The 12,825-nt window shown below is 39.4% G+C and overlaps 1 protein-coding gene across 1 annotated transcript; it reads left to right on the plus strand.

The window, feature by feature from the left end:
• Window positions 1-7,863: 7,863 nt before the first annotated feature.
• On the plus strand, window positions 7,864-12,606 carry LOC147305793 (uncharacterized). The gene is made up of 7 exons (XM_086276507.1): window positions 7,864-7,921; window positions 8,894-9,250; window positions 9,445-9,651; window positions 10,062-10,163; window positions 11,403-11,440; window positions 11,521-11,676; window positions 12,091-12,606. Exons 1-7 carry the CDS (start codon window positions 7,864-7,866, stop codon window positions 12,244-12,246), a joined length of 1,074 nt encoding a protein of 357 aa, XP_086132633.1. The 3' UTR covers window positions 12,247-12,606.
• The last annotated feature ends 219 nt before the right edge of the window (window positions 12,607-12,825 follow it).

A 12,825-nucleotide genomic window follows, 5' to 3' on the forward strand; every position in this document is an offset into this window, starting at 1 on the left:
CTGTCAGAATTGCAGCCAAGGAGTTAATCCAGTTCTCTCTGGCATTTCCACCTCTGTCTAACTCTCAAAGTCATCTGTAAACACAAGCGTTAATCCAGATTAGTTCCGTTTTACTGTTTATTTGACTGAGGGTTGTACAAGTGGAAAGACGATGAGATCATTACACGTACATTGTTAGGTGGTTTAGCTCCTAAAAGGGAAGGACACCTCATTCAATGTCCAAACTGTAGAGTACACACCATCTGACAAAGACGAAACTGGCTTAGAAAAACCCAGCTTTACAATACTCAGTATTCCATCACACAGCAGTGGTGTTTACCATAAAGAGCAGACATGTTCTCTTGAACAAGTGACATTGAACTATGGACTACAGTTGTATGACATACAAAACAGCCAACCTATAGGCACACAGCACCTCATGAGCTGGCTGATAAGCTTTTCAATTACAAAACAAGACTGACAGTTCATAATCTGTTGTAGAGCTGCCAAGGAAAGAAGGATGAGTTCACAATTCACATTAAAATGTCAAAGATACCTTATAGCACCTGAGCGATAGAAAAAAAAATGGGCTAAAGACCTTAAAGTTTTCATCCTCCACTGACAACCTTGTTTCTGAAGAGATATTATGTGTCTACAAACTAATCTAACCTAGAGCAGGGGTGTCAAATGTATAATTTTATATCTCAGTTATTAATGGCTAGTCAGTACATGGACCTGTTAAAGAAAAAACTGGAAAATATAAAATAACAACCCCCCCACTCCCCCCCCCCCCCCCAAAAAAAAAACCCCTCATGTATTGAATAAATCACTAGGATAAAACAGTTAAGTCTAATTGTTGAATGTGTCATTGTGTTTCTTAAATTTGTACAGTCTTGGTTCAAGCAGTAGGATCAAAGCCATTCCTTTGATCCTGACCACCTCTCCAGCCAGATACATTCGTTTGTGTTGTAAGCTTCCTGCTTTTACACACACACACACACACACACACACACACACACACACACACACACACACACACACACACACACATAGTGCCTTGTCTTTGTAACCAAGAGGGGTCTTATGAGGGGAGGTGCTTGTGCTGTGATGTGTACTGTAACAGTTTGTCAATAAATAGCTGAAGGGGAAGCTGCTCTTTGAAGGATTTGAGCTTCAAGAGCTGGTTCTTGACCAAAACTTCCCTCGTTAGCGAGTGAAAAACCGGTTGAATATGTGCTGTTATGTCTTGTGTTCTTCATGATGAATAAGTCTCTAAACTAGCGGGGCTTGTGGAAACACAGACCCAACACACAGCATTCTGTATAAGCATACAAAAATGTAGTAGAACATACAGTAAATACATTTTTTCTATTTCAAAATAAGTGGGCTAAGGATATTTCTTGCTTGCCTTTTGTCTTTCAATGAGACGGTGCAGGTATGCTGTGGGAAAGCTGTGTTGTTAAAATTAAAACAACTGTGACAAATGTAACAAATTGGCGGAGGAAAAGGAAATAGGGGTCACTCAGAGGCTGTATTAAAGTAAAAAATCTAAATCTGTCGTTAAAAACAGACAGTGGGTACAAACAGAAGGACAATGTAACGATCTTTTGCATTTAATGCATTGGTGAACTGTATGTCCAGATCTTGCTTTTTTGCACCATCTGGTGGTGAACCATGGACGGTACAGTTGTTTGCAGTTTAGGTCTCCACCCGACTCCTCTTTTGCTAGTCCACATGGTATCTGCATGCTGCAGCTCTGGCTTAGCTCCACACATGGAGAAAGTAATGTTCAAAATTAAATAAATTGAACAAATAAGTAAGAAAGCAGATAGAGAAGATGATAGTAAGGCCATAAAGGCCCGTTTTGCCCCTCCTGGATGGCAGCTCAGGTTTGTGTACTTTAAATGTTTTATTTTCTTCTTTCTTACTATCTGATTGATTGACACAAGGTATGTGTGATGTGATTTTTTTTTATTGTCTTCTTCCGTAAGCATCTCTCACAGGTTGTCGAGACTAAACCCTGTTCAGTCCACATAGGGCAGTCCTTCGAAGGCCGGGTAGGCCGAAAGTGAGTGGCTGTGAATTTGGATGGTCTAGGCTTCAGATGTGCATTACCAGTGGAGTTTAATAAACTCAGCCGTCTGCTCATTTCTCCCTAAAATATAACAGGACACTGAATAAATTCTCTACCATCTCACACTTCTGTTTAATCAGTTTTCTGTTTGAGGTTTATTCAGCTGCGTGAAAACTATAAAGGTAGGACAGCTTGACTTATTTGTTTAATTTATTTATTGTGGATAGAAGTAATTATGCCACAATAATAAGGGAACATTCAAATCTATTAATCTCTGCCAAACCGATTTACTTAGGAGCAAATAAAACACTGAGAAAAAACAAATTCTCGCCTGAAAATATGTTAAAAGTTTATTTTGTGACCCAGAAAGCTTAGTAAGAGTAATTTTAAAACTTAGTAGCAGCCGCCATTGTTGGAAACTGGTGTTTGGCTGGGCCACGCTATGAATTCTGGGATATGGTAGGCCACGGAGGACACACCCGACTCATCCTTCAAATTCAGGGAAAAGGAGGACGCATAGGCAGCATTCGGAGGAGTCTACGAATTTGGACAGCCTTCGGCACGTCGCTGTGACGTAATCGGTCTCAGGAGGATGCAGCCCATGGATCTGGACACGACCCTTGTCTTGAGCAAGAAACATCATCAGTTACTCCTCATAGCCCCACCATGTATTCTTCTGGCTGCTGGCCTCTGGAAAGAGGTTCTGTAGCATTAGGTGCACTAGCCTTTCACTCCAGGTCATCAGACTGCTCTACTGCTCATACTGGATACCAGGGAACTGTGCTGTCCCCTCTTCTCTTCACCCTGTACACCTCTGACTTCTGCTACAACTCTGAATTATGCCACATTCAGAAGTGGGGTGTATCTGGGATGATCAGGAAGAGGAGTACAGAAGTCTGGTGAGGAACTTTGTCGCATGGAGTCACACAAACCACCTGCAACTCAACACCTCAAAGACTAAGGAACTGGTTGTGGACTTCGGGAGGTCCAGAGAAGGTCCACTGCCGGTTCAGATAGAGGGGGAGGAGGTGGAGGTGGTCAACAAGTACAAGTACCTCGAGCTGTGGGTGGACAATAAACTGGACTGGTCATGCAACACAGAGCACCTGTATAAAAAAGCCCAAAGCCGACTGTACTTCCTCAGGAGGCTGAGGTCTTTTAACATCTGCAGGAAGCTCCTGAGGATGTTTTACCAGTCGGTGGTTGCTGGAGTACTTTTCTATGCTGTGGTGTGCTGGGGGAGCAGCACAGCAAAGAAGGACTCATCCAGGCTGGAGAAACTGATCAGGAGGGCTGGCTCTGTGGTCGGCATGAAGCTGGACACTCTGGTGACAGTGGCAGAGAAAAGGACATTAAAGAAACTGATGGACATTATGAACAATGCTGGGCATCCTCTGCACACGGCCATTAACAACCAGAAGAGTCTGTTCAGTGACAGGTTGCTTCTCCCCAAGACAAGAACTAACAGACTTAAAAACTCCTTTGTTCCACACGCCATCAGACTGTTTAACTCCTCTCTGAAGGGGAGAGGGAGGGGAAACAGGAGGACAAAGGAGGGGGAACAACTAAGCTGTAGTGCCTCTTCACCTCACTGTGCAATACTTTTGTGCAATACTTTTGTTAATAGTCAACAGTGCAATAGACCTCAATACTTGAAATGTGCAATTCACTTGTATTTTTATTTTTATTCTTATTTATTCAAATTATCCCCTTCGTATATTTTATTTATATATGTCTCTGTATTTATATATGTGTGTGTGTGTGTGTGTGTGTGTGTGTGTGTGTGTGTGTGTGTGTGTGTGTGTGTGTGTATATATATATATATATATATATAATATTCTGTAACTGTAACTTCTGTCAGTGCTGTGCTTTTGGAAACCGAATTTCCCAGAGGAACCCACCCGAGGGATTAATAAAGTTTTATCTTATCTTATCTTATCTTATCTTATCTTATCTTATCTTATATTTCCATATTCTTAGAGGAAAAAGGAACCTTCCCATAGAACATTTTTTGTTATTTCCTTCCTCTCTAGAGGTAAAAGAGCCAACCCAAACACATGAGATATAAATGGAAAGCCCAGGATTTGCTCTATTTAGTACACCAGGACTACGCAGGGTAGCTCAAATAAGTCAAAAGATATAGACCAAAAAAACGAATGTCCATTATGGAGGACATAAATGAATAGGATGGTTTTCAGGAGGATACCATTACACTTAGAGTTTTTCATTGCTAATATATTTTAACATTGTGTAGCAGGATGGTTTAAGCTTAGTCTTAATTAATATGTCATTGCCAGCAGGGGTATTGTATATATAAGGATGCTCTATCACCTCCCTGTCTATGCTTATTCATGGTCGAATTTCCTGGCATCTGTTGTCGCTCCCTGTTTGGTCGGCTGCATGTAAACAGTGGCATTGACATGAGGTATGATCGAATGTGTAGAGTGTTAAAATAATGTTTTTCCTTGTGAAATAAATTTACATTTTGAATTGTGAACTCATGTCTTCTGCCTCATTTTAGTGGAACAAACCTGTGTACCTAAATGGTGTTTCTACTGCTTTCCTTGGATGGAATCCCAAAGGTGGTGTTGTTGGCAACCTTTGGCTGCCCTAGCTATCGTGACAACAGTGAGTTTAAAGGGCAAAGTACTGAATCACTCTTTTTTTAAAACCCCTGTGCTGCCACAATAGTATTTATATTTTCATGTTGTTGTTTAACTGCAACAAAAAATAATTCCTTGTACACTGAATGACAAAGATTTTCTAGGAAACAATATTGTCCTGTGTGCAAAAGAAAAAATCATCATCATGTTGTGTAAATGTTAGGTAAGCACAACAAAGGTGTTAACAGCACACAAAATATAAACTGTAGCTTTGATCCATGTAAAACTTAGCTGAGCCACCCTAGTGTTAAACAGCAATTAGCTAAAACCAAAGCATAATTGCTCTGAACACATTTGGGATACACTACTGTCTTGAATCAAGACTCTTGATCCTGCCTCACTCCTAGAGATGGGAATTGATAAGATTTTCACAATTCCGATTCCATTTTCGATTCTGTTTAACAATTCGATTCTTTATCAATTCTCTTATCGATTCTTTTTAAAAAAGGAGATCACTAAGGTCGATTAGCTTAGAACTTTGTTTTATATCTTCTCTTTGAACAAGATAGAAATTTAGAAGTAACATGGCCTTACAAACCCAACAGTGAGATCTTAAGAGATCCACAGCCTGCGGCTCTTCAATGGGGTGTCACAGGGTCCCCAGAAAAAAAAATTGGAAATGTAAAATATTAATAAAATAAATATTCTTCTGTAGCAATAACAAAGTTTAACATAAATTATTCTGTAGCAATTACACAAGAATATCCAGTAATGTCCCTGCCTACAATTAAACACTTATTGAAAATCGGGGCATCGGCTGTGGCAAATGGGTGCAAGCCTTTGAACACAAACTTAGTCACTGCTCGGTGACATTCTTCTATCCTGGACTAAAAGGAGAGAATAACGGTAGACTGCAGCGAGAACTGCCAGCATCTGAGCCAGCCAGACTCTGTCTGTCTCATCATGGTCACCTAAATGCACAGTAATGACAGGTTTTCTAATAAGACAGATCGCGCTAACGTAATATGAAATGTTAGTTGATTATTTACCTGCCGCATTAACGGGAGAAGACGTGCAAACGTTACTGCTGCTGCTGGGTTGAGATTCACGAGTCAGGAGCGGAATTAAAAACACGACATTCATTTAAGGTCATCGTGTGTTTTGTGAGCAAATGCTTTTGCATATTCGTAGTGTTTCCTCCCTTAAATGAAATATCTACTTTGCAAGTTGCCCGGTTGTCATCTGTTCTCGTAAAGTGTAACCAAACTTTTGAGCGTTTGAGCCGCTTATGCGCCGTGTTTCCAGCCAGGTAAATGAGGCTCTGCAACGTGGTGACGTCGAGGTGACTGGAATCGATAAGGGAGTCGTTTGCAAATATGATAAACAATTCCAATTAATTGAAACAGTGGGAACCGGTTCTCAACAAGAACCGGTTTTCGATTCCCATCCGTACTCACTCCTTTGTTTAGATCTATCTGGTCTTAGATAGTAATCTGTATTGTATTTGGGCTATTGGAATTTTTTTTTGTAAGCTATGTTTGTTAGTATGACGTTTTCAGAATTACTAAGTAAAAATTGTGGTGTACAAACATTTGTCAACTTTCTTCTTTTCTACAGGTTTGAACATGGCTGCTTCCACAAAGCAGATGGTATTTTTCATATTCATGTTCAGATTTGACTGTCTATGTGTGTAAATGGACTGGTTTTTGGGCAGCACGGTGGCACGGTGGTTAGCACTGTTGCCGCACAGCAAGAAGGTCCTGAGTTCAATTCCAACATCAGGCCGGGGTCTTTCTGTGTGGAGTTTGCATGTTCTCCCCGTGTTTGCGTGGGTTCACTCCGGGTACTCCGGCTTCCTCCCACCGTCCAAAGACATGCAACTTGTGGGGATAGGTTAATTGGATAATCCAAATTGCCACTAGGTCTGAATGTGCGAATGAAAGTGAGTGCGAATGGTTGTCTGTCCCTGTGTGTTAACCCTGCGACAGACTGGCGACCTGTCCAGGGTGTACCCCGCCTCTCGCCCTATGACAGCTGGGATAGGCTCCTGCGACCCTGAAAAGGATAAGCGGAAGCGGATGGATGGACTTTCCTTCTTTACTTGAGCATTCAAGCGCTCTGTGTAAGAAGCCTCATTCAGCCATTCATACATGCACCTTTTCCTACAAATAAATGCTTTCTATCTAAAATTTGCACACTCTAATGAATGCACCTTGGGTTTAAGTATGTTGCTCGAGGATACTTAGGCATGCAGATTGGAGCCCGGAGCTCTATCTCCTGGGCTACCTTGTGTACACACACACATGCACACGCACAGACAGCTGACCTCAACTCTTTGGTAATGGCTTCTCTCTCCTCTTTGCTCCTCGTCATTTATGTGTAGACAGAAACCAGCTCCATTTTAAACTATGACAACTGCATCTTTCTTCTTCTTCATTGATCTTTTTTTCACTCTTTGTTTTTATGCACCACTCTGTATTTATTCATTTGTTATTATTAATTTTTGGCTCTTTTCCACATTGTGTCTCTTGTCCTGTCTTCCTCCCCTCACTCCCAATGGGCCATGGCTGATGGCTGCCCTTGCTTGAGCCTGGTTCTGTTTGTGGAGGTTTCTACCTGGTAAAACGGAAATTTTCCCTTCCCACTATTGCCAAGTGGTTCCTCATAGGTGCGTCGTCTGGTTGTAGGGGTTTTCTCTGTGTTATGGTAGGGTCTTGATGGAATGATTCAAAATAAATATACGATGATGGAAAATTTCTGTTTCAACTCTCCCGACCTCTGCCTTATTGTTATGTAGTTGTACCTTAAACTGTGTTCAAGGCCATGACGCCTTCATTATTCATCTGGTACTTTTGTGATGTTGAGAGTTTAACTGACAATTTTCAAATAGGAAAGGCAAGTAAAAATGCACATAGAACTACTTGGTTTGAAGTCTACTGTCATATGAATTGTTCTTTAAACATCAACACTCAACCTACCAGAGCCAGTTACTTGGAGTTCACACAGTTGTAATTCCATTGGGTCTATGACTCTGTAAATAAGCAGCTGTTCACTAACAACTTTACCAAAAGTGTATGTGTGTGTGCGTGTGTGTGTATGCATGTGTGTGTGTGAGGTTTGTTTGAAGAAGGGACCACATCATAAAAGAGAAGTGAAAACGTCCTCGTTTGAAAGTGAAAACAGAAGAGAAGCCACCTGAATATCAGTATGCCTCAGAACCTCAGTATGAAAGTCTTCCGTGCTTTGGTCTGTTTCATCTTTCTTGGTGGGTCAATTTATTAATATTTCTTTAATTTTGTTAGTCTCCGTATTATTTGTCTTTGTTTCCTTTTTATTTCTAGTTGATCAGTAAGTTTAAGCTTCTTGTTGAGCAGTTGTAGCGATAAGCTGTTTCAGCATTTTTTCATTTTCTTCTGCCTCTTACATGTTATTGGTTTCTGTGGTTAAACGCAGAGTTGGAAAGAGTCAGTCAAACATGCAGTTCACTGGAAGTACAACTAAACCTGTGAAGAACTAAAAACTGCTTTAGCAAAGACAAGAAACCCTTGAAATGATAGGTAAAGCAGTTAAATGTTACCATCATTTTCAAAAGGTACTCAGAGTTGGTTCCTTGTTTGCTGTACCATTCTCATCTTTTGTGAAGCAAAACATTAGAGAACAAGTGTTGACAACCTGAAAGCTTTGGATGTTAAGCAACAAAAAAGACAATTTTAACCTGTAAACATCCAAAAAGCAGATTAAGATGTCGTCATAAATAAATGAAATTCACAGTCATTTGTCTATATTTGTTGCAAGTTTGTAAATTTGCATATTCGTAGTGCTTCCTCCCTTAAATGAAATATCTACTTTGCAAGTTGCCCTGTTGTCATCTGTTCTCGTAAAGTGTAACCAAACTTTTGAGCGTTTGAGCCGCTTAGGCGCCATGTTTCCTGCCAGGTAAATGAGGCTCTCAACAAGAACCGGTTCCCACTGTTTCGATTAATTAGAATTGTTTATCATTAAATTTGTGACTCTGAGTCTTCCTCAGCAAAAGGTTTGTGTAGATGCCAACAAAAACCAGGAAGTCCATGGTTTGCAAATTCAAATAACTAAAACATAAGTTAAACATACTGAAAACGCTGACTTAACTTGAAAAGTTGTGTTAAAGTGAAGATTTGTCTTCTTTCATTTTAATATATCTTCTTAGGCTGCAAAATTTTACGAGAAGAAAGTAACTAGTGATTTATTGTATTTTCAGCAGGACTGCAGGATGCAGGATACTCTGGTTTTGTTAATGCAGAAACTCCCATCTATACAGAAATGGAGGGTGGAAGCATCACAGTTAAATGCACATTTTCTTTAACTGGAAGAAGGAGACTCTTCTGTACGGGAAAATGTGAAGAAGGAAACATTCTCATTGACACAACTGATGACTCAGCGCAGAATGGCAGATACAGCATTAAATATAAAGAAGGATTTTATCCATTACATAAGACAGTTCTGAATGTGAGCATCACACAGCTGAGAAGATCTGACTCTGGAATGTACAGATGCTCTTTGGACAGAATTTTGCCATTTGATTCAAATGAAGAATTTGAGATTGTTGTCACAGACGGTGAGTTGACTAAATGTCATGTTTGTGAAGACATGAAGAATTATTTTCTTTCAAGTGACTCATAATATTTTGACAAAATTGGTTTTATAAATTCTTCTGTAAAACACAGAACAACCCCAAACTGTTTCTCGCATGAACACATACAAACTTCTTTGAGTAGTATTGTTGTGATTGTGGATGTTTCATCTTCACAGCTTCAGTGACCTCAAAACCAAAGTCTACTGTGCAACCTTCGCCAGTTTCAACATTTCTCTCATCAGCCCCCATGACAACAGCAACGGTGACAACATCACCAAAGACCCCAACATCACAGAGTTTAAATTCCATTTCAGGAGGCACCACACCTTCACCAGCCTCCTCTTCAACCTCCAAACAGACACAGACACCTCTTCCAAATTTAGGTATATTATATATATATATATATATATATATATATATGTGTGTGTGTGTGGACTAGGATGTCCTCCGGGCCTGTTAAATTTCAAGTGTGTTTATAACTGAGCCACCTGCACGTCCTTTAAACGAGTAAATGGTTGGAATAGTATACACGCATCTGTTCTTTTAAGTAAAAAGTTCAATAAGTGTAAATAAAACATGTAAAATCAGGCAAATATTACACTAAACTGCTCTGAGCAGCTGTAAAAGTTTCAGTCATGCTTGATAAGCAGTTTGTCTGGTGAATGTTTCAATATTTGTGGTAAGTATGCCAGTCCATATGACACTGGGTGTATGCAGTTTTTTCTGAAAAGTGAGTAAAGCCTTTAGGCCATATATTTACACTGTTTGACTAAAACAAATATCTTGTGGTAAGTTACTGCAGGTACGCTGCCTGTGGTGGCTCTTATTCTGATCACTGTCTTACCAGTGGCTTTGCTGATTTTCTGCAAGAAGAGGAGGGCCAGTAAACCTAAAGGTGAGCCTAAAGTAAACATGAACATAAGACAGTGTCTTCATCACTTCAGAAAACACGGTATTGATGTCTATCGCCAACCTTAAACAAGCTGCCTTGCAAAAATGTATTAATATATGTAGCTGGTAATTCTTAAAAGTGCTTCTGCATCATGAACCCTGATTCCTCCCCCAGCTCCCTAATCGAAGCTTGAGGCTTATGAGGGCGACTTATGGCAACTTTCTCACTTTAAAAAAAGGGTCGCAAGTTGCATAACAGTATCATCGCTCTGCCATATTTACCATAAAGTTTCTGTTTAACACCTTATATTCTTAGACTCCTAATGATGATACTGTTATACACTATGTTGTTGAACAAACATTTAGAGATCTAAGATTGAGTCAAAGTAAAAATATATATATAGCTTTGAATGACCAAAGAAACCACAAAGTTTTATCATCACTATTACAGTAAAAGGGGATCGAAAAACTGGATATTTGATGAGTGTTTAAAGTTAAAGTCATAAACACAACATCTGAGGTGCAGCCAGATGTGGCAGCTTCATGGCTTGTGATTTTGCTGTGGCAGTGAATGCAACTCTAACACCCATCTATGCCTCTCTATTTTTAACCACACGACCAGATGTTCATTTAGGATTCAGAACCGTGACTAGTCACAGCAAGTTATTGAACTCCTGACAGTTGTGAAGTCAGTAATCTTTGCAGTTTCTTATTAGAATAATGAGTGAAAAATTTTAATCAGGATAATAATCTTTGAACTCCTTTGGTGTTAATGAATTGATGACAACAATGAGGCAACCCCCCCAAACAGGAATCGTTTTACAACTGGAGACCACTGACAATTTTACCTTCCCCATCTTTTGTCTTCTGTATTTTTGACTAATGTCACTACTGGTAGAATGAGGTGATACCTGGACCTTACACAGGTTGCATAGATAGTCCAACTCAGCAACATCAGCAGGGCTGGTATTTGCTACTTTGTGCAAAATGACCTCCAAAAGGTGTACTAGTGTGAAGGTCTCTGACTAAATAATCAGAAAAAGACTTCATGAGGGTGGCCTGAGTTGCCAATGTACTTTAGTGGGCCCTCTGTTCATTACCTGGCACCGTGGAGCCTGACTGACATTTGCCAAATGAGATTAATTGACATCTGATGTGTTTTTAAAGTGTTCCCTTAGGTTTTTTTAAACAGCGTTGGAGCAGCATATTAAAGACAGATGTTTACTGTTTGCATGTTCTTCAGGGCCTCCTGTGGAAACAGAGCCCCCTGACATTACAACGGTGAGTTTTAGGAATTACAAGACACCTGAACTTGATTTTAGCTTCATTTGATTTCAATTAACTTTTTTTTTGTCCTCCAGGCCAGTCAGTTGTATGAAGAGATCAGAGAGGAGGACAGATTGAGCAATTTACCTCCTGAAGGAGTATTTTCAATTTACACCACTGCCAAATGCCCCCAAGGAAACAGAGTTGAAAGCACAGATGACTACAGCCTTGTCATCTGTCCTCAGAACAAAGTAAGTACTTGATTTTTCAGGTTTCATGCCAGAGTATTTTTGGATTTTATCAGGTAGTGGGAACTGTGGAATCATCCATATAAAGATCATGGTCCTCTTACAGTCAAGGATTCAGGATGATTTCATAAGAAGCACTTTGTGTTGCTGCAATTTGTTTTTGCATCATTATAGTATCTATTTCTGTGATTTCTACCTATTTTCTTTTTCTTTTCTTCTTTTCCTTTTTCTTTTTTTTTCCCTTTTTTTTTTTTTTTACTAACAAGGCACAGCTGGGTGTAACCCCCTTTTTTTAAATGATGTAAACTGTGAAAAAAAGAAATGTGAATTTGTACTATATAAATTTGAATCTTTGTGCATCTGTACAATTTAATTTGTTTAGAAAATAGTTTCTAAAGACTGATTTGTATCTTCCAGAGTGAAGAGAACTTGAGTAAGCTTGCTGCCACCAACAGCGCCCCCTGTGGCCATGCAGATGTTTTGTACTCCACGCCTCATGTACATTTCAGCACAGCCAACCACACCAAAGACGCCTCACCTCCTCTGTATTCTACTGTTGGAAACCATCAGTAGTAATGTTATTACAGGCTTATTGCTATGATAGTTGTAGTTTGTTCAGACCAACTGGTAACACAAACTTTCTTCCATTAATCATGCCATTGTGATTTTTATTAGTCAGGGAAACAAGCAACTGCTGAAATAATGGATTTCATAGTGGATCAACAGGCATAACTGATTTGTAGCAACCTGATCATAGTCCATTGGATAGTCCACCTTTGTATTTAGCTGAGGAGTTTATAGAAAGTTAGCCTGTAGTTGATAACTACTTAAAAGTAGTTGGTACTAACTTCACACAACTTTGCACATGAAGAAAAGTTCTGTTTTAGTGCAAAGGAAAAAAAATACACGAACAATAATCAATGATCAAAGGTAATAAAGTAGTTCACACAATGATGATTGACTGATGATTCAATGACTAATGATTATCAAATAATAAGAAAAACAGTAAAATTATAAATAACATTTCCAGTGAAGTTTATATTAAAGCCCGTTTTTTACATAATCTTTGAGAATTTCTGTATTTTGTTCACCATTTTTTTTTCTTGGGCTATTACTTAAAATTGAGATGAATTGAATTGAATTTGCATACAA

This window comes from Aulonocara sp. 'chitande type north' Nkhata Bay, linkage group LG20 (assembly GCF_057382095.1).
Source record: "Aulonocara sp. 'chitande type north' Nkhata Bay isolate Kocher_YH1m ecotype deep benthic linkage group LG20, A_spYH_male_GT1.1, whole genome shotgun sequence".
In the NCBI taxonomy this organism is placed as follows: Eukaryota; Metazoa; Chordata; class Actinopteri; order Cichliformes; family Cichlidae; genus Aulonocara; species Aulonocara sp. 'chitande type north' Nkhata Bay.

What these genes read in the sequence shown, in the direction of transcription:
- LOC147305793 (XM_086276507.1), top strand. Translation starts at nt 7,864, where the DNA reads ATGCCTCAGAACCTCAGTATGAAAGTCTTCCGTGCTTTGGTCTGTTTC. An exon ending in GGTCTGTTTCATCTTTCTTG is followed by an intron (nt 7,922 to 8,893) that starts GTGGGTCAATTT and finishes TTGTATTTTCAG; the next exon opens with CAGGACTGCAGGATGCAGGA. An exon ending in GACACCTCTTCCAAATTTAG is followed by an intron (nt 9,652 to 10,061) that starts GTATATTATATA and finishes TCTTGTGGTAAG; the next exon opens with TTACTGCAGGTACGCTGCCT.